The sequence below is a fragment of the Musca domestica genome, unplaced genomic scaffold, assembly GCF_030504385.1.
Source record: "Musca domestica strain aabys unplaced genomic scaffold, Musca_domestica.polishedcontigs.V.1.1 8, whole genome shotgun sequence".
Classification (NCBI taxonomy): domain Eukaryota; kingdom Metazoa; phylum Arthropoda; class Insecta; order Diptera; family Muscidae; genus Musca; species Musca domestica.
In genome coordinates this window covers 521351-543853 of record NW_026712409.1, presented here as the reverse complement: position 1 = coordinate 543853, position 22503 = coordinate 521351, and the positions used below count along the sequence as shown (strand labels likewise).

At 41.6% G+C, this 22503-nt stretch overlaps 1 protein-coding gene across 23 annotated transcripts in view; it reads left to right on the top strand.

Moving 5' to 3' along the window:
* Positions 1 to 3981: 3981 nt before the first annotated feature.
* Positions 3982 to 22503, top strand: part of LOC101892774 (sorbin and SH3 domain-containing protein 1) — a 51484-nt gene continuing 32962 nt past the window's right edge. For 14 of the 23 annotated variants that reach the window (XM_020034817.2, XM_020034814.2, XM_020034816.2 and 11 more), the window contains exon 1: positions 14255 to 20863. In XM_020034817.2, coding sequence (XP_019890376.1) covers positions 14953 to 20863 — 5911 coding nt within the window. In that variant the 5' untranslated portion in view covers positions 14255 to 14952. Of the gene's footprint in view, positions 4135 to 8530; positions 8897 to 12143; positions 12309 to 14254; positions 20864 to 22503 lie in introns of those variants that run through there. The other 9 variants (XM_059131082.1, XM_020034820.2, XM_020034802.2 and 6 more) reach the window with 9 other exon arrangements.

Below are 22503 nucleotides of genomic sequence, written 5' to 3'. Positions count from 1 at the left end.
GGGACCATGCCAAAACATGCATCAGCCATATCCATTTTGTCACATTTTTAATTTTTATCCCATCAAGGTACCATAACCAAAGAATCATATTGATATCTGCACTGAAAGTATTTTTGGCCGCTGTTCCCATACGACCTCGACCACTGTGCATTGGTCGTACATACATGTCCGTACTGCATAATCTGCTTTATTGTGCATCTGTAAACACTGATATTAGAAACCAATTTCTTATATAAAATACATTCAAATAAAAATACGCATATAAGAAAACAAGTAAAAAAACATTAAGTTCGGCCGGGCCAAACTTTTAATACCCTCTATCTTAGGGTAAAGGAAATATTAGAGCTCATTATGGCCCACAAATACAAATTTTTAGACATATTCATGGGAAATACGGCTATATGGGGCCATACAAAAACGTGGACCTATACATGTAATGTTTCACCACCGGAGTTAGAACCCAACGTGACCTACAAATACCAATTTTCAGACAAATCAGTGCAAAAACCATTAAAATACCGAATATCGGGATGTACCTTTATATGGGGGCTATACCAAAGCGTGGACCTATACATACAATGACTCGCCATACGAACTAGGACCCATTATGACCTACAAATGCCAAATTTCAGACAAATCCGTGAAAAATGTGGCAAAAATCATCAAAATACCGAATACCGGGAGGTACCGGGAGGGACTATACCAAAACGTGGACCGATATATCTCATTTTCAATACCAACCAACGTGCTCTGCTAAATTTTGGCGCTCTACGTCAAATAATGTGGGCTGTATCGTGATTTCAACAGACAGACGGGCATCGTTAAGTCGACTTAGAATTTTATGCTGATTACGAATATATATACTTTATGGGGTCTACCACGAATATTTAGGATGTTACAAAAAAAACGGAATCACACTTTTTGGGAAAGCCACATATTTACTTAAGTTCTGGTCTTGGGGTAACTTCCCCACTGAGCTACAAACAAATTGAATTTACATACCGTCTGTTTTGCTATGCGATCAGTGTCCATTTTAAATACACCCACCCCAATTTGTCAAAACAATAACAGGCAAACAGTCTTCATTGGAATGTGCACGTTCATCCATACACTTGCATTTCTGGAGGGGAGACACGAACATTGAGACATAGCGACGAACGAATGCTTGTCATTCAAATGAACATCGCACACAAACGCCGACGACGACACCAACAACAGTCTGAACCCAGTTTATTTGTCATATTAATATAAGGTTTGTACGAAAAGCAAATAATTTGTACATAATGTTCTTCGATATGTCAAAAGTCCAGAAAGTGAGAGCATTTTTTACTGGTGGGACACTGGGAGCGTGCAAATTCTAACAGGGAAAATGTTCTATTCAAAAAATTTTAAATAATCTATCATAAATAGGGCGGTTCTGCAAATGTTTAACTACAGAATTAAAGACAATTCTCCATGTACATTTGTCTATAGTTGCGGTAATTAACGTAAATAAATGGCAAAATAGGTTATAGAACTCAACACAGTTCATTGCAACGCGGGTGTTTTGTGGCCGATATGAAAATAGTTGAATAATTCACACAAAAATTTAAATATTTTTTATAATTTTTATTAATTAATAAATTAATTTCTTAGTACAAGTTACTCAGTAATTTTTATTGTAAAACTAAGGAACACACCTATATATTGACACCATCTCCACCTCTCAGCGTAGTACAGCAAATATCATTGACAATGAAGTGAACAAAGCAAATAAAAACTATCGGATTTGCGGTTCGTGCCTTCCGAATGACCCAACAATAGCAACTAATTGCACTCGCAGTAGTGCCATTCAAGCTGTTAAATTTAAGAGCGGCGATTTTGGATAAGTAATTTTTTGTCTTCTTGATGCATATATTTGTACCCTGTTCTACAACCTGCAAAAAATGTAAAAGTACTTCTACGACAACAAATTGTTCTTTTATAATATCGAAAAAAATGAAAAACTCGTAGATTCTTGCAGGTTTTGGAAAAATGGCTAAAATAAATTTTCGAAAGAAATAGACGTTTATGAAAAATATTAATTCAGTTTTTCATAGAAGTAACTTAAGTTATTTTAAGGTGAAGCTACCTTTTTTGACATATATACGTAGTTTTGTTTGTTTGAGGTGCGTTTTTAATTATGTTGGAGTCATATGTTAAGTGACTTCTTCACAACAACAACAATTAAGACTTGCCTTCCCAAATCTACCCATGGTAATATTAAGAAGGTAATGTCATTTCAAAAAAGCATTCCAATGTCTGCAATTTACTTTGTCAAATTTCACTGCATAGAAAACAGGTTCCCATCTCTGATATTTGTATGTACAATGAATTTATAAATATACATTTTGACAAGGTTCCCATCTCTGATATGTGTATGTACAATGAATTTATAAATATACATTTTGACAATGAGATGTTGTCAAAGGAATCATTTTAAAAAAAATGTAATCATATGATCTATCTTTTTATAAGGTTTCATTAAAAGTGTTCTAATTTTTTCTACCATAATGTGGTTTTGTATTGGAAATGGGATACTATTTGTTAAAGTCTCCAAATAACGGTACAGCCAGAATTAGGTTATTGTTTTTTTCAATAGAATTGAAGTTCTACCTCCTATCATCTTCTCTGATGGATACTTACCTATAAATGTTTACGTTTTCCGCATATGCCGAACATGCCAGATCTTAGAATTTTGATGATTTAGCCACATTTTCAATAGAATTGCTTGTAGTGAAGTCTATAAAATTCAAATTGGGTACAGCCTCTCTGGATTTTGTCACTTATGGTCACATATTAAAACGTGTACTTTACAAATAATGGGGGTATTAAAAGTTCGGCCGAAACCAAAACCTCCTTTATTTGTTTTCTAATAACATCGTTAAAATAATAGTCCACACTAGGATTTTTTAATAGAAATGCGATCATGTTACAACCAAAAGGCAGATTAGCTTTGAACGTAAAATGAAAATACAACACTGTAGGAAACTTAAGGTGTGGGTTCATAAGCAGTTTGGCAGCAGAATTCGAGTGCGGCTCAGGCACCCTTTGTGATATGTCATTCGAAGACTTCAAGCTGCTTATGTAACCACATATTTATAATTATAACAAACATGCAACGCTTTATATTATTAATCATTCCACTACATTATTTTGCAAATTAATTAAATTGGTTAAAAACAACATGAATAGATTCTTGGGGTTTTCCAACAATTCTATATCAACATAGGAGGAAAATATTGTTCCATTCTGGGATTCTAAATTTAATTATTATTACCAGTTGAAAATATGATTCTTTGTTAAAACTGAATTTGAAAATGTTTCAAGCTGTTCTCTTTATTAACCTTCAACCTTTTCCTGATATTTCGATCGTCTCCGACGATCATTACTTGAGAATTTTGACTTGAAATAATTATTTCAATTACCAAAATTAAATTCAATAATAAATACATTTAATGACAGTTTCACATTCTTTTTGGCGTACGGTACTTTGTTTGGGACATTAATTATGTGGAACAATTCCAACATAACTCTACGTTAATAATTATATTCTTGCGGTATTTAGCTCAGACTTATGGTAATACGCACTCAGGGTGATGATACATTAGCACCTTGATGAGAGCCATACTCTAGTCCGACCGTCGTTTTCCTCAATAATTTGACATTAATGTGCCGTGTCATGAAGCCAAGCTGTTTTTTAACATTACTTTCACACATACATACGACTGTGCAAAATCTTATTTGGTGAGTTTTTGTGTTTTGCCAGATTGACAACACTGATATTTGTGTGTTGTTTATGGCGCTTTTACTCACTGACAATGGCTCCGCTGCTGCTCACTCTCTCTTTCCGTTAATTTTATTTATGTGTGTTGTTGCTGTTGCTGTCGCTGCCGATTGTCGTTACGACTGTGACTCGAGAACAATTCTGCTACCACATTCAATAGTTCAGTTAGTTTACGTATTTCGATAAGTCGGGTTGAGTTCAGTTAAGCCGAAGCAAACATATTACAACGCTCGAACAGTGCGGCGAGTTCAAACGGTAAACAATATCGAAATTATGAACAACGTACGAGGTACATCCAACAAATTTGCCAACCATTAACAAATCGTGACGTGAGTTTGATTTTAGTTTTGCTATCATTTTACACGAGACACACACAATTACTGCTTTGACACACATACATACATCGCCAGATGTGTAGATGAATGCTTGTGTGTTTGAGCTACACATTTACCTAGTTATCTATTACGGCGTTTTCTGGCCGGTGCCATCGGTTTATGTGTATGTCAATACATATGTTCCTAGCGAAAATGACTCTGAAACGAATAAGAAAAGGTGATAACAGCGTTGAAGAAGTCTTGATAAGTGTTTACACTTTTCTGTTTCGCGGTTGAATAGTTTATTTTGTTGTTGATTGAACGAGTCGATGTGCCGAGCGAGAGTGTTTTGTTCTAACACAGAGATTATTTGACTTCATGTGATTTTGAGCATAGGCTAATGAAGCCGTCTCTATTTAAGTATTTTGCTGGGATTGAAAAATTAAAACGGATTTGACTATAAATTAGCATTTTAGGGTCCTCGGAAAAAAAGAATTTTGACGGTGACACTGACTATTAATTTCAAGGCTTAAATTCAGTTTACAATTAAATTGGATTTAGCAAACAAACAACTAGTAATTGAAAACACACACGAAAAGTTTTCATACGGTATACCTGCCTCTAGATAGGTAAGTAATTTCTTGCAGGAGGGTTAGTTCACACAAATGTAAATTAGCATGACAAAAAGTAAACATATGACTTGTTTTGAAATTTTTTGGTAAAAATTGTTGCTAGCTAATATGTCAATTCAAAGAGAATGATCAAATCGGCGAAACAAACCAAAATTCACATTCCATTACAAAATTTAAATTTGAAAATAACAGCAGACTCACGAAAAACATGTTATGCAACTGTTGACAGTTTATTTCTGACTCTGTTCAACTTCTATTAGCTTTGTATTTGTACAAACTATTCGCTGCTTTGAAAAATAAAAACAAAATATTTTGAAATTAGTGATTAACCTGTTTTGCCATTGAATTGAATTATATTTCTATGAAAGAAAATTCAGGTATTTCATTCATTATTCGCGTTTTTAACTCATTTTAAAAATGTTGAAAATAACGAATATGTAAGAATAATTGTAACAGAGAGCAGGCATATTTCAGTAGTTTTGCGAACCTGTTTTTGCCTCCTCATTATACCTTGATAATAGTATTCATGGCACAATTAATACGAGGTAGAAGCTACCGACTCATTTAAATTTTATATTTTCTATGAATTATTCTTTCAAAGCAACTAGTGTATGCATTGTTTATACCCTCAGCCGTATGGCTACAGAGGGTTTATATCATTTTATACGGCCAAAACGTGCCTAATCGAAATAACGGTTTTAGACCATAGGTCACTTTGGAGCAAATCCGTTTCACAACATTTGGAGTTGATCTAGCGATGTCCGCCCGTCTGTCTGGCTGGTGCGCACGATAACTCTCGAAGGGAGTAGCCAATTTGATCCAAACATGGTACATCGTATTATTATTGTCAAACTTAGATCGGGTTCGGAGATGGGCAATATCGGCCCACTCCTTCTGGTACCTCCTCCACAAAGTGTCAAAATTTTGAATATTTGTGAAGCTCATAAAACACGATCCGATTCAATTCAGACATGGTACATCTCAATATTTCCACCAACACAAGATCTGTTCATATATGGCAGAGGTCAGACCATTCTTTCTGGTACCTCCCCCACAAAGGGTTAAACTTTTCAATAACCAAACCGATCATAAAATCCGAAATAAGCATCCGGTTCTCTTCAAATTATACACATCACAATATTTTTATTAACCCAAGATCTGCTGTGAAAATGGGATATATCTTCGAACTGTTTCTGGTACTTCCCCCACAACAGGTTCAAAATTTTGAAAAACAAAATGCTCGTAAAGCGCAATATAAGCATCCAACTCTCTTCAAATTGCACATAATTAAACATTTTTGCTAACGCAGAATCTATTGTAAAGATGATAGATATCTACCAACCCGTTCCGGTACCTAACCCACAAATGATCACAATTTCCAATAGTCATATCTGTCATAACTTTTACATTCTTTACAACTTTCTATATTGAAATATTTCTCTTAACTAGAAATCTGATATGATATGTGTTTGATCGAAATTTATGATTTCGCATAAAATTGGATATAAATGTTCGATTTCCTACAAATTTTGCACATACCAATATTTTTATCTGTATAAGATGAAGTGTGGAAATGGAATATTTGGGTCCGCCATATCTGTTACCTCACACATATCTCCACATTTTTCAAAAATTTGCACATATTTCATATAAAGTCTAGGAAGTAGTCGATATAGTCCAAATCTGGCACGTTGTAATATTTTTATCAGTCTTAGGTCAGATACGAATTGGTCAATATTGACCAACTGCTTCGGAACCTCCGAAGGCTGGGGTTATACATCTGTCGGCTTACTTATTTATATAACATTAAATATTCTTTAAAAGTAGCCAAATTCATTACGTATAATAAATTTCGTATTTAACGATCCTAATGGATACTACAGCCTATGACAAGAAGTTGCGTATGCAGATTCTCGTCTTCGTATAGCCCCCATGTAACGTTCTTCATTTAAATCGTATTTTTCGACGATATTTTTTAAAGTTTTCTACGTTCCTTCCCAATGGTGGAGGCTATTCAAAGTTCAGCCCGGCCGAACTTATGTGCTTTTTTACTTGTTATATAATGGTATTATGAAGAAGCCAAATGAATGGCCAATATAAAAACAACAATTAAATGGGCCACCCTCTTTATATACATGTCTATATATGTGCAATGCAAAATCCATTGTCGTTCGACATATCCTCTCAGCATAATGTTTAGCAAACATTAGCTAACTTCTCTTACAGTGTTAATAGGCCTAATGAAGGAAGCCGGTTTCAGTTCTAGAATTTGTGGTTCCAACAAAATGTTCTCCATTTCAGAAGGGAATCTTAATTGGTGTCCATTGGATATAATTTAGGCAATCGGCCAGTGCTCTGTTTAATTTCATGGCACTCATTACCATTTGCCCATCCATGCTGAGCCCCAATCGCAAATAAGTGATTCACCATCGCAGACAGCAACACCACCACCACCATAACAACAACAACAGCATCAACAAACAAGGTAATAAACTCTAAAAGTACACACACACAGGAAACAATCAAATAACGCAATTTCACGATGTGTACTCAGAGTCGCTATCAGTGCCAAGCAACGGCGAACTCGTGGCACGCTTCTTTCAACGCTTTGCCCTGAAATGATGTATTGACACCGCTGTTTGTCTTAGCCATCCATACCTCTTTGGTATTAGGGTGGATTTGTCCCTATCCAATTTTGTGATATTTAACTCTGATCCTCGCCGATTAAATGTAAATATCGTCCATTTACTCAAAGAGTGGCCTAAGTCAAAAAATACGATTTTGAAGTTAGCAGTTTCTCTTTTTCTATTAATTTTGCTTTATATGTCTATGTTTAGATCTGTAGAACTCGAGGAATTGCTTCATTAATCCACAAAATAGTATATTGGGCTGTTTGAAGCACTTAAAAACTTAAAACCTCACTTGATCCTGCACAGAAATTTAACAGTGATATCTGATAGTTTTCCTGCCCGATAGCTGCTGTACTGTCGAACTAGTCCAATCGCACCACCACATGCCGAATGTAGGGCACAACCAGCCAAATCGAACAAATGCCATTTAATTTATCGGCGGTCTTCTCTGTTCCATTTTGTTGCCAGTTTTTTGTTGAAACAAAAACAACAAAAAACCTAAACAAAAAATTCAAAAATAAACGCAACTCTTGGCCAGCGATTTGTGTTTGAAAACATTGTGAAGTGGTACTAAATATAATTATCGAGTCTATGCAAAGTCTGTGGAACACATACGGCAGTGTCACACACCCCCTTTCCTGGTCCCCGCCCGCCATTGTAGTGTTGTCATTGGAGGGAACACCAAAATCGTTGGGGCTGAAAAGTTACTCTCTTCATGTTCGACGGCATTGATTATGTCCGCTCAGGGTTCAAGGGGGGAAGAGTTGCAGGAAGTACACACACAAAACTCTCAACTCATTTTGGTTTGTGGATGGAAATCGATCGTAAAAGCGAACCACTAACTAGCAAATAAATGGTGGGATTGTTGTTGGTGTTGTTTTCGGTATTTCTAAATTTGTTTTGCCACCTGTAAAAAACGTCGAAATGAGAAGTTGCGTTTTTGTTCTACACGTCAACTGAATTCAGATTCCGCGAGAGGAACTTGAACGGCTGAACAAATACTGAAGCTCTCTGGAATTAGAGAGTAGGGGCGAGGAGTCAACCCAGCATTTGCCCAACTAAAGGAACAACCGCTGAGTTTGTTTCCCAATTGCCCGAGTGTGCGCAAGTGATTTATCTGAAGTGCGTTCTCCGCCTTCTCCGTTCTTTGGCGGCGTTATCGTTATCATGTATGCGATACGAATGAGTGTTCTTCTGTTCAACGCGACGAGTGCACGTCAGAAAGTTCTGTTCCGATTCGATCGATGAGTTAATAATACGCGTATCGCTGTCGCCGCCACAGCTGTGCTTCAGTTCTTCCCAAACTGAATAAATATTTGACAAATTTCCAAAAAAAAAAAAAAAATTAATCCAGTCCGAATATCCAATGCATTTGTGAATTCAAACGAAAAAAAAAAAACAAACAAAGAAGTCGGCACTAAACCTTGCGTGTGTGATATTCTCAAAACAAATAATAATAACTAAAGCAATTGTGTGACCAAAGAAGCACTAATTTCAATATTTTTATATTGAACGGTAAATAAAGGCTGAGACACAAAAGGCGATTGGCATGACTGTTCGGCACATTTAGTGACATATTATAAAGGATCTCCACTTGCATTTTATCGTCGTTGGCCCTCAGCATTTGGTATTAACAGCCAATGCGACGATGACAATCGCTTTATGTATCTCCACCTTAAAATTGAAAAATTCGGCTGCCAAAGTTGTCAGTGCGGCATTTCAATTACAGAAATATTTGCTCAGTTTCAAAAATGTACCCCCCTTCCTGATCTTTATCGATATTCAGATCGGGCTTCAAAAGCAATCCAACTCATCGGTCCAACTACTTACACACTTATGTACATGCATACATACATGTGTTTGTGCCATGTTCACCTGAGTGTTTCGTTCGTTATCACCATTCTCACGCCTTATCAATTGCCAATGCCCTCAAGTCCAAGGTGAGCATGGATAGATGTCATTCATGTCAATAATTTGTTACACAAATTCCTCGGCAGAGTGGCATGGCAAAAATAGTCAGTGGCCAAGGTAGTTGTGAATCGCCATTGAATTGTTATCCGAAGGAATCGTTAAGCGGTACATGGTTCGATTGAATGCAACGTCCTTTAAATTGAGTTTCCATGGGCGTAAAAAAACACGGTCGTTCTAAAGATAGAGAGATAGTAGAAAATTAATAACGCCATTGTCGAGCTAAGCGTCATTTAGCTCGGCCCACAAATACAGGAGAGGTGTTACTAAGGAATTTTCTTATGCTCCATACTGAAGGTATTTTAGTCTGCGAGGGATCTCTCTCTCTTCCTCTCTCTGTCTCCTGTCCGCAGTTCCACAGATCACAGACGTGTTATTTGTCTTCCACAGATTTGCGTTATGTTCATCGGAAGGTTGTGGCTTGCAAATACTTGCCTTCTAGCCTACTTATTGTTCCATGATTGTGGTCTGTTGTTTATGTTCACTTATCGACGGAGTCATGCTTAGGTGTTCCAGACACTAGGTGCACGTCTTTTTAAACATGGTATTTTACATTTGAAATTTATTAAAATTATTCTGATCATTGACATTATGAATTCTGCATTGCCTATGCCCTGATGTTCTGATTTTTGAAATGAATTGGGAATTTTTATTCCATTCAACCATTTATATTATTACTGGAAAAGTTGGCATCTTTGCGTCATACACAAACTATACCAGATGCCGGAAAACTGTCGGAGATTTCAGAAAGAACAACCCGAAAAGAAACCACCTAAATCTCTATAAGTCAAAAATGGCGTATGGAACACTTAAGCATGACACGGACGTCATGTAGTTGTGGTGTAAACATTTAAAGATACTGTTTGGGATACAATTTGTTCATTCGGTATTTTGGCTACGCATTTGGCAATGGCAATTTTGCTGGTCGAATGTCGGAAGCGAGTGCTGGCATACAGTTCGTTGTGGGAATTCCTTTATTCGTGTAGCCAGTATATCAACAGACGTCCATTGCAGCAACAATAACAACAACTATGTACAACGCAACACACATAATTCTATATTTACAACATTCCAGCTCTGCAGTTGGAAACATAATTGGCTCTCTTTGTTTCGATAATTTTCGCATTAAGATCTTTATTCAGAATCATTATTGAAACCATGTGTCCGCTGCGTCTAATTGGAATCGAATTCCTATATTCACTTTTAAAATCGCCCTAGCTAGAAAACGAGAACATGATCAAGATAAACTGTCAGAGATCTCAACATCAGTCAGTTAAAAAAAAAGAACAGAAGCATAACTAAAATGAAAGCATTATAAAGAGACCGAAAATGAAGCACACTATTAATTGATCAGTCATAAAATCGAGTTCATTAGGTCATTCTGAATGGATGAATTTGGTTTGGATAAGATTTCCTCCAGAAGAGAAGGAGTGACACCCTTTTATTGGATTTACAAACTTCGATTTGCCGACAGATATATACCCTCAATATATGACCGTCTAGTTAGTCAGGTCAATTTATCATCACAGAAAATGACTTCTTCAATTTCAGATTTCGAAAAATCTACATATTTTTTAAATATCACCAATTGGGATAGGGGATCTGAGGTGACCACTGTTCGAAAATATTAGTATGTTCGACAATTTTCTACGCCTTATGAGGGGTTCAGTACTTTGTACCAGTTTTTTCCATTATAGTACGCCCTCTAATTCCGGATGAAATATTGAGATGTGCGAAGTTTTATGAAAAACTGAGCAAGAAGCAGAGGCCGATGTTGTCCATTTTCATATTTGACACAAGTTTGACATAAATATTTCGATTTGCAAAGTTTCAGCCAAATCTGCGACTGGCATCGTTTTTTATTTTGAACTTTTTGTTGGAGGTACCACAAGTAGTAACAAGTTGTTACCCATCTTCGATCTCGATCTTAGGATATTTGGCATCTGTCTAGCGGTATCCACTTGCTTCTCAAGGTTGTTCAAGGATGTGCACTTCCTGCCCGACAAAAGTCTAAAAAATTAATAGCTCTTATAGATAGTAAAGAGAACACCTGACACTCACATCATAACATTTTGATTATCAAGGGCTCGTCAAAAATGTTTTATTCGGCTTCGGCTTTGTTCGCGTTGAAACCAAATGCTACCGATTGCGAAGAAACATTCTGCAACATTACCATGATTTTCAAAGTAATGCCGCAACATTTCCCAGCGTTGTTGAGGCGTATGCACACCCGTATTTGAAAGTTTCCCTGGCCCTATTTGTGGTTTTCAACACACATATCTGTGTATGAAACGCTTTCCTACAATGGAATTCCCATTTTTATAGTGGTCATTTGCGTATGCTTAATATCCTGGCGACCCGACCATTGATCATACGCCTGACGTGGCCAGTGTCCAAATGGTCAATGGATTTTAAATAATTGTCCAAATCAAATAAAAAATGTACATATCCTCTTTTCAAATTCCGAATCTCCCTTACTTTTGAGATCCGCGAAGGGTCTGCCGCCAGGGTGGCAACTCTACGACGAAGGAAAGTGAATTCTGCAATGTCTGGATGACGTAAGACACTCAAGTTGATTTGAGAACACACGTGTTTGTGTGTGAAAGAATATGTCGTCTATTCGATGTATAAACCGCATGGGTTGCTGCAGTACTAAAGAGCGAACCTGTGTGAGTGTGTGTGTTCCGTAGTCGCAGTTGTTGTATTATTGTCCCAGAGTATGAATATCTCTGGCGATTGGCGATTATTTGGGCTCTGGCAAATAAAAATACAAAACCGACTAAACTAAAACAATTGACAGCCCTTCTAGTACAGGCGCGATCGTCGAGCTGAAAATACACGATTTCCGCAACATTGTTTTTGCCCAAGCCCGACTGAGTTTAATTCGGAAATGGACATTGTTTTCGCGCTTTGCCTGTGTCGTTGTCGTATTAAAGCTGATATTCTGCCAGTGGCAACGGTATGTACTTGGAATGTGTCGTTCAGTGTGAAGTGAATTCATGGGTCGCGGGGGTGGCGGCACATGACAATTTCAAAATAAGTAAATGTTGTCCAACATCTTCCAACTCCGTTCAATTAACACAACTCATTCCCACAAGTCAACAGATGCTCTCCCAATCGGTTCGGAATTAGGTTTGAAGAGCAACTGCATTCATTAACCAGTGCCCATCATTCTGTACAGGGTGGGACATCGAAAACCAGCCACACTTTTAAACAGACACCCCTTGAAGAGCGGTAAATCAATTTCTTACGAATCGATTGAATTGCACCCCCTGAATTGAAAGGCAATTCACTTCAAATCCATCTGGTATTTGTTAATTGATCTCGCAGAAAGCTTTACATCGTGTTCTAAAATTGGAGGTGCCCGGTCAAAGTTTTACACCACACAAGTCAATCGCATCCATTGATACTATGTACGTTTCGTGAATGGTATCATATTTCAATTGGACTTTCAATGCAAATAGATCTGTAGTCCGGATTCGACAAGGTCAGGCAGCCATCGCTCATAATTTTTAAGAACCAGACAAATGAGTTCGTGCATTAGTTGTCAATAGAACAACGTTTGTATGTGTGATGTGGGACTTTAAGGCAGTTGCAACAATGAATGAAAACTTTAAAAATCTAGTTGTTTAACTTCCAAATTTGTCCTTGCATCTCCTTCCCATTTGTTTTTTTTTTATTTATTCTTCGAACAATTTTACATCGCATTTTTTCATTATTTGTTGACAATATCGAAAACTGTTAGCATTTATTGTCTATGAAAAATGCTAGACAATAAAGATAACCATCGGCGCAGTTTGTGTATGGCAATAAACTAGAACTCTGATTCGAGACAATTTGTCTTGTGTAAAACGTCAGGTTATTCCCAATTCAATATCGATGGATAGACAGTCAAAGTTCACTCCCCACTGTATTCAATCTATAGGTGTATGTGCCATTTACGTTAAATCGAATTCGATGTCCTCGATTTAAAACATTTTCAAACTTAAGGAAAAAGCCGAAATCAATTTTGCGCGCGAGCCTATATATCTCATCAAGTCTTGAGAAATTTCGGCAATTACAAAAGAGAAACCGTTTCGGAAGAAAATGTGTGTACCATGATTTTTTCGTGTATTTAATTTCTAAATAACTCATTTAAATAGCCCTGTAGTTGGAATTTATGAATTTTGTCTGCATTACATTATTTGATTTTTTGAGAAGAGACCCTAAAGAACGCTGTAAGGGCTTGAAATTATTATTTTTATCTATATTTTACCGGTGACGGTCATCACGTGTGCAAAGGTATCAGCGTTTTGTCAGCATTAATGGCCTTCACATTGTTTGCCTTTGAATTTTTGGAAGGTAGTACCCCTATTGTTTTGCCTGTTTGCAGTGCAAATATTTAATGAAGACACATTCCCATTATCGTTTATGTGCTGTTTGTGTCTGTTCTAAATACAAAGAGAGGGAGAGAGAGAGAGAGAGACAGGGGTCAGTGCAGATGTTGTCGGGTCATATTGTAACGGACTCACTCGCAAAGGGGGATTAATTGAATAGTTCCAAAACCTTGCGCAATACGTAGTCCCACCAAATGAGGGGTCTCCCAAGAATCAAACATCCGTCCGGATAACGACTGAGTTTGTGACATTACGAAATGGTGACACATTTAGATCCATTTGCATTGCGCCACCATTGTTTGCTCTCAGATGGAAATGGTGGCGATCTGGTGAGCTTCTTGGCACACATTACAATGAGTGGTGGCTGGTTTTCTGTTTTTCTTTCATTAGCGCTTTTCTCGCGAGAACTTTTCTTCGATTTTGTTCGGTTGGCCATTAAGGAAATCCAAAATACGCAATTATGAAATAGTTTGTGCGTCGTTGAAACGGTGAACCGAGCAGAACAGAGACTTTTCCTCATTTCCCACAGAAATTGTGTTCCTGGGTGTTTGCATTCAAATGTGTGCGAGTGTGCCAGTGTGCACGTTTGTGTCTGTGTGTCCATTCTTAAAAAACCGTGTCACAACTGTTTACGAAAAAGAAAGCAAGAGCAGAAACAATAAAACATATCAAAATCGTTCAAGAAGTAGACGGTATACAAACCTATATATATATACATAAATATATCTTTCGCCGGTCGGGATCTGTCTGGCACTAAGTTTGATGATTGTAGTACGAGTGAGCGGCATTTCAGTTCAGTGATCAAAGTCGAAAGAAACGAACGAAACGACAAAAAATTAGTGCGCACCCCAACCACAAGGAATAGAACAAAAAAAAAAAAAAACAAACAGGAAATACAGGGGGGTAGAATCGAAAGAGTGATTTGATGAAAACTGAGCAAATATTTTGTCCACCTTCTTGGCGACTGACGGCACTCTACATCCACTCAAAGCTCCATCCTTTGCGTGTTTCGCTTCACAATACCCCCTCCAAAAAGAAAGCAGCCGTGGCCGCAAACAAACTTATGCAACCAGAGGAAATTGTCTAATAGCTGCCAAACAACCACATAGGCTGCCACGCGTTCACTCACTCACTCACTCGCAGCAGAACATTTTTCCGACGCAGCACTACTCAGGTAAAAAGACAAATACGCTTTTGAGGTAAAGTGAAGATCCGTTCGGGGGAAGGATGCCAAACTATCGGCAGAAAAATCGTGGTCGGAATAAAAACAAAAATAAGAATCGCAACAAACAACACCAACAGCAGCAACCACAGCAACAAAAAACACAAGAAATACAACATTCGGAAAGAGCATCCGGCGCCACCAACGTTGTGGACCTCAGCCTCGACCCCCCGGCCCATACTTCGTTGACAGTTGAATCACCGTCATCACAACCAACTGCACTCGACGAGAGTGCCCAGAGAGCTGGCGACAATCCGAAAGAGACTAATATCTCTGAAGAGGTGTCTACCAGTCGACTTGCAACTACTGAGGAACACAACGTCATTGCATGCGACACAGTTTCCTTCAAACCGGCCACCACAACGTGTAATAAAAGCCCATCGCCGCCATGTACAAGTGAAAGTGACCGGAAAATGGGTAACGAAAAGTCAAAGCCTATCAGAAACCAAGAGGACCAAGTCGTTGATAGCCAGCCTGTAAGCCCTTTGACGCCCCCAGTCACACCGAGGCAACAGGCCAAAGTAATCGTCCATCGCATCATTTGTGAAGATGCGGTAGCCGAAGAAAAGTCGATGACAACGTCAGCAAGTGACAATAGGCAAAGTGACACAGACGGCTCTAGTGCCAGTTCGGCAAATAGAAACAGTGGAAGTGGGCCTGACGAGGTTGCACAACGCCAGGTGAAAGTGATCGTGCATAAAATTCATTTAGAAGACAGTGAGAATGACTCGGCCAATCCTGCTGTGGCCAACACTGCCGCCTTCTCCCCCGTGCACATTGAAGAAGTCGGCGACGAATCACTTACAGATCTTGAGGAACTTAGATCTCCCGTTGTCAGCGAAGTTGACTCTGCCGCCGAGTGTGAAGATGCCGACTCCTCATCAGAGGTGGAAGCCGCCACTTCCAAGTCGACATCGACAATGACGGCATCCCAACGTGAAAAGCGGAAACAGAAACGCTTGGCCTTGGAAAGTCACTTCCTGCCCCAAATGCTTAGTCCCCGTTTCCTTGACAGCATCTCGGAGGAGAACAGCGACCTAAGTGAGTGTGGCGACAACCCCTTGTCTAGATCGGCCTCGGCCGAAAATGCCGTGACCAACACACCTGACACACAGAAAACGCAAAAACTCAATGCCAAGTTCCCCAAAAGCTCCCTGGACTTCAGTAAACCACACAAACCCACACTAACACTCAACACTCCGTCCAATCGTTGCGTTATACGCGAGGAGCCCGTTGCATTCGCCGTTGAAGCCCGCATCCAGGAGGCGCCCGATGCGGACGAAAGCTGCACGACATTAAAGAGCTTCCTGTCGCCCCAATCTGAGTTGGCCGAAATGGTCTTTATTAACTCCGCCTCCAGCAGCATGACCGACTTGAATGACCTCGACCAGATGGATCGTGTCTCTCTTCATTCGACTCATTCATCCGTAGCGTTCGATCTGGACACAGATGCCAAAGATCTGATAAACAAACCGGGCACAACAAACAACGAATTGACATCATCATCATTGCCATCATCCCAACTAGCTACACCAGCCGAATCAGCGAAGTCAGCTGAATCGCTCGCGAACTGCACAAACAAAGACAGTCACTTTATAAACAACAACGCTCGAACACCGCCATCGTCGCCATCACCCGACGTCCCTCCACAGAATAGAACGAGAAGCGCACAGCCATCGAGAGATCAGCCAGCGGCACCGTCGCTGCCCTTCTCAGCTGTTTCCGGTCGGCAGAGTCTCACAGACATCGATGATGCTCTGCGCCTCTTGTCAGATGCTCAGGCAAGGCTGCTCGAAACTAGTTGCGATTCGGCGAATACAAGTAGTAGTGTTAGTAGTTTATGTGCGGATAAAATCGCGAAACCACCGCAAGAGGTTCTAACGGAAAACGTTCAAAATATGAATACGGTGCGCGACATTATCAATTCGGACATCACAAAATCGGGCCCAAACGCAAACGGTAATAACAACAACAGCAGTCATCATCCAGATGGCGATCTTCTGGGCAATAGATGCAGTCACACGTACAGTGCATCGAAGCTAGCGCGTGGATCCCCTCCTCCTCCCCCAATTCCACCGCCGCCCAAATCCCATAACCTCGACCTAGATCCTTTACCCTTACTCGAGAGGAATGTTGAACAACACAACGGCCAACAGTCCGCCCCACCAACACAGGCAGAGTCCAAGCAACCCAAATCCCCCTTACCTACGTCCTCACTAGTCCGACAAGAGTCCCTGGATTCCCACTGCTCCGACAGCACCACATTTAGCCAATGCACAGCCATAAATGTCGGACCTAACCAGGCCACTTCTTCTGATCAAGCCTCCTCAATTTCAGATCTAAAATCGAAAACAACCCCCACAGAACATCAAGCGCCGTCAGTCGGTGCAGCAGATCCCAAGAAACTACGGCTGCTATGCGCCGAAACTTTAGCTGCCCTGCCGTACGGTGGTGAAGTCCTGGAAGAGTTGGCCACTTTGGCCCAGCACATTGGAGAAGTTAAAGCAGTCAATGTGGTAGAAACACACAAAAAGGCGGCCAGCTGTAGCACTGATACAACCGCAACGAGCCAGAGCATCAAAATGCCCTACCCCCCACCAGAGCTGCCGCACATAGATGATCTGCGTCTGTCCCTGGACCAGACGGCACGTAATGTGCCCCAACGGCCACCTTCTCCCAACGCTAAACATCCAGACTCATGGGTGGGCCTCCCCACTTCATTCGATCCCAAAGTCTTGATCTGTCTGTCTCCATCCCAGCAATCCTACATTGAGAAGCAACAGCAGACGCTCACAAAGTCAACGGTCGCAACGACCACCACCAGCAAGGAGTTGAAGCAACAGCCTGACGAACTGCTCGACGCTCACCAGAAGTTTGTGGAGCGTCGCGGCTACCACGAATTCACCAAGGAACAGCTGGCTTCCATAGAGCAGGAGAAATTGGCCGAACAGCAGTTACTTCAAACTGCAGCTATGATGAAGAAATTACGTAAAAGCCTGACACCGCCTCCACCCCAAATTCCACCGCCTCCAGTGCCAGCCAAGAGTAGCGAAACGGCCACAAAAGCACAAAATTTATCGAAGCGTTCGATAACGGCAACATCCAGTGCGACCACACATGCCAGTGACGTCACCACAGCCGCCGCCACTGCCGCCCCTCCAATAACAGATAAACAAGTCACCGGTGCGTACTGCGAAGGAGAGGAGAACAAACATCGCCTGTTATCTATAATACAAGATACTAACGAATCTCAACAGTCGATTCTCGGCGGGCAACAACAGCTACCACAGCCAGCAGCGACAGAGACAAAAACGCTGTCATTAGCATCATCGTTTGAAAATAACTCAAGGCAAACAACAAGTAAAGAGCAACAGCAACAACAAGAACAACAATCAGCAACACCTCAGCAATCGAAACCGTCCACTTTCATCGTTCCAATAACATTAACTAACGGCTCTTCGGACAGGTCATACAATTTTCCTCGGTCCTCCTCAGGTAATATGCAAAGTGTCGAATCGAGTCTGGGTGAGATGTTTCCCACGCTGGGATCCTCCAACATATTCGACAAGGAGCACAAGCGATTCTCCAACATCGAATCGTCCACCAGCCAGCCCATGGCTGTGGATGTCCAACCCAAACGTTACTCCAGCATAGAAACGCATTCCTTCGAAAGCCAGAAGCGTATTGAAAATGGTCAGGTGGTCGTTGACTATAGCAACTCTAAACATGACAAGCAAAGCTTTGGAGGCGAAGGCATTCCGACGGGCCTCGAGACGAAATTCCCCACAAAAACTCCTCCATCGTCCGGCGATTTTTCGAATTTGCCACAGCCGACGGCAAGCGCTGCGCCCGAAACAGATGGCCACGAAATTATGTCAGCTTTAAAATTAAACAATAATTCTTCGGCAACATTGAACAATGGAAGTGCCTCGACCACCACTACCACGACACACAGCCAAGAGAACTCTGCTCAGAATGTTCAGAGAGACGAAGTGGATTTCGCAAAAGCACAGCACAGCGAAGAGCAACAAAAACAGAATGCCTCCGATCGAATGACGGCGCTGCGGAGGGGCATCGAAGATTCTTATGAGGAATTTAGGCAACGTGCCAAGGAGGCTGCCTCCACCACCGCCACCTTCTCGCCCGGTGCCTTCGAAGTGCCCGCGGCCGTACAAACAACCTCGAACGCTGATGGTACTAATGGCCACGGTGTTATTTCGTCATCGACCACTTCGACCAGCTCGGAAGCCAAACAAATATTCCACAGTGACCATGAAAAACTATTCAAAGAATTCGATGATCTCTCGAAGCAACTGCACCGGGAGCTGGAGACTGGCAAAAGTCAGAGGGAGCAAAAGGAGCGATCAGCTTCCCTCTTCGACCTGAACCGCGTCCAGTTGCGACACAAGGAACAGATCGAAGAGTTCAATAAGCTGCGTCACGACCACATGTCCGAACTGGAGAAGGAAATTGAGCGCTCCATGAAGTCGCGGCAGTTACGAATGAGCAGCGTTGACCGCAGTGGATATTGCTCGGACACGAGCAACTCCCGATCGTATCAGATTCCCATACAGATGGAGAACGATATCGGCTACCAGACGACCAAAACCATGGGGGCTGGTGCACCACCCGTGCCTGAACCGCCGCGATCTTATCAGATACCTGTGCATATGAGCAATGATCCCGGTGACGACTCCCGATTCCGCAGAGCCGAGTCGATGTTCAATTTAAATGACGAGGGCCGCAAGACTCGAGCCTACGGCGGCAATCACCAGCCGACGGAGGACGACTGGTCCAAATATGCCAGCGACTTGGGTTCGTCGGAGAACATTACACGCCCCTTTGCTAGGGAGGTGGAGATTTGTTATCAGCGCCGACCAGGAGGCATCAGGGCGCCACGCTTGACGGCTTCGACCAGTGACTTATCGTACAACACCCACTCTTACGACCAGTACAATGCCTACAATGTTCGCAGATCTCATGCTCCGATGCTGAACAAAGCCCCCCAGCAAAGTCGTCCGCACTACGGCAGCTGTTATTCGATGATTGAGAGGGATCCCAATCCCAAGTACATCAGTACCACAACGCGGCGCGGCACTTCGCCCGCGCCTCAGCCATCCGGGTTCCATCCCATCGAGGTGAGTGTCAGCGACGAACAAATGCGCCAGCGAAGAGCTTCACTGCCGCGAGAACTGCATGAGCAGCAGCTTAAATATATTGCCTGCAAGGAGGAGGAGCTGCGAACGGAATTTGAACGTCTGCAGAAGGAACGGCAACGTCTGATGGAAGAGGTAAACAGGGCGCAAACCATGCCCATGGCACAGCCATCACCGCGGCCACACCGAGATTCGTATCGCTGTGTGCCGAAACTGCCCACCCTTACCGAAGATGAGGTGTTCAGGCAGCAAATGGCTGAAGAGTGGCTCAGTAAGGTGGCCGAGCGCGAGAAGCGCCGCCTGCAAAATATCATTAAGCTGTCCAAGGTGCACGACGAGGAGTCCTCCGAGCACAGAGCGGCTCAAACGAATATGGGCGATGAGTTCTTGAGTCGGGTAAAGGAGAGGCGAACCAAGTTGTCGATGCCAGCCGACAGCGACTGGGAGTCTGGCGCCGAATCGCATCCCCACAACGCAGCCCAGTCGAGCGAAACCGAGGATGTGCCCCCCGTTAAAATCCTCGAGGGCAACCAAGAGGCGAACCTCCGCAATTTGCCGCGGCATTTACGCGAATTCGCGAAATTCTCGAACCATCAACGCGATGAGATCGAGGGCGGTCATCGCGAGGAGCACCAACAAGAGGAGCGTTCACAGGAGGTGACCGACAACTCGATTAGCAAGGCTTTCAAGAAGTCCACCACGGTGAAGACCGTGAAAAGTGTGAGGGCCCCAATGCTGCCACCCGACAACGGCGGTCACGGTGAGTCCATACATCCATCAAACGAGACGAATGTCCACAACGCTTGCGCAATTTCATGTAACACCACTGCTAATAACACTACTTGTAACATTGACGACACTGATACTCAAACCGATTCATTTGTTTCTATTGGTGTTGGTAGCATCCTGGGCTCCGCTGTGTTAATAGGTTTGTCCGCATGGACTGCTTGGAGGAGATTCACCTGAACCGCTGCCAAGCTATCCTATCTCTGCGAACAGCACTACACATTTGTCTGTCCGAATCCCATGACTTAGTCAGCACTGCGGGATCCAACCCCTCATCCATCCACCTTCCCCGACTATCCCTATCGACCCAAGTGTGTGTGTATTTGTAATGTGTGTGTATGTGTGGCTGTCACATAGACGGTGGGAGTATTCCGTTCACATTTTGGCATTTGGCATATCCAGATATTTCCCCACGCTGCACGCCCCTCACACCGCAGTCATCGTCACATTCACCGTCACCGCAGTGTACCATGTATGTACATCCATCCGTATGTATGCATATGTGTTTGTGAATTCACCCATTCTCTTTCTCATCTCAGCCCACACACATCACATCCGACTCCTTCTTCTACTCAACTCCTTCTTGTTGTTGTTGTCGTTCTACTCCTTTTGAGAACTATTATTGTGTTTTGATTGTTTGTTTTTGTTTTTTTAATGGCGGCCCTGCACCTCCTCTAGAGAATGCCGAAGACGACTCGCAGCGAGATGATGCCTCAACTACATCCGATCCATCAATGTTTGCTAATTTCGCCAACTCTCCTTCAAACGGCACGGCCCCAAGCCATGGGCCCACCACATTCGAGGAGATGTTTGCCAAGTCTCCGTTCCACGAACGCATTCTAGAAGAGTTCGATAATTATTGGCGTAACTTCCAGAATGCTGGAAATATTTGAATTCAGAAAGCTTCCACCCAAGCGGATCCCCGAATGAACCTAAACGACAGACAGCTCGGAGCATGCCTGCTACCACAGACATTGTGCACTATTTGACAGTCCATAAATCCCATGGCCACATCCGCCACACTCTCCGACTCTGGCATGACATTTACACCGAGCACCACTCTCTCCCTCCCCATCTGCCTCTCTTTAACACGTCTGTCCTCTATCTAAGTCTATTCGACACTGTCCAGACTGAATTCCTCTTTCCTGCCACCCCTCTCTCGCTCTCTTTCTCTGTACGACTAACATTAGTCCTGTTTTTTTTTTTGGAGACGAAATGTCCGTTACACCTATATAAGCATACACATAGATACATACATACATACATGTATAAAACAATAACATTATCTTAATTGTATTGTGCCTAGTTTAAAAAGTTTGTTCACCAAATAAAACAAAATTAACAAAATTAAAACAAAAATATTTAAATTATTTATTTAACCGTAAAACTAGAGATGCCGTTTTTGTGTCCCGAACGACCGAATGACAAACGAACGACCGAACGAACGAGAACTCCCCTTGTCAAATGAATGTGTTTAACTTGTTATTAATTTTTAAATAATAATAATAATAAAAACGAAATGCCAAATCAAATGTAGTTTTGTTCTAACCAAGGAAATGCAAGCCAGCCTCGCAACTTAGCTTTCGATTGAATACTTAGATCATTGTTTTTATT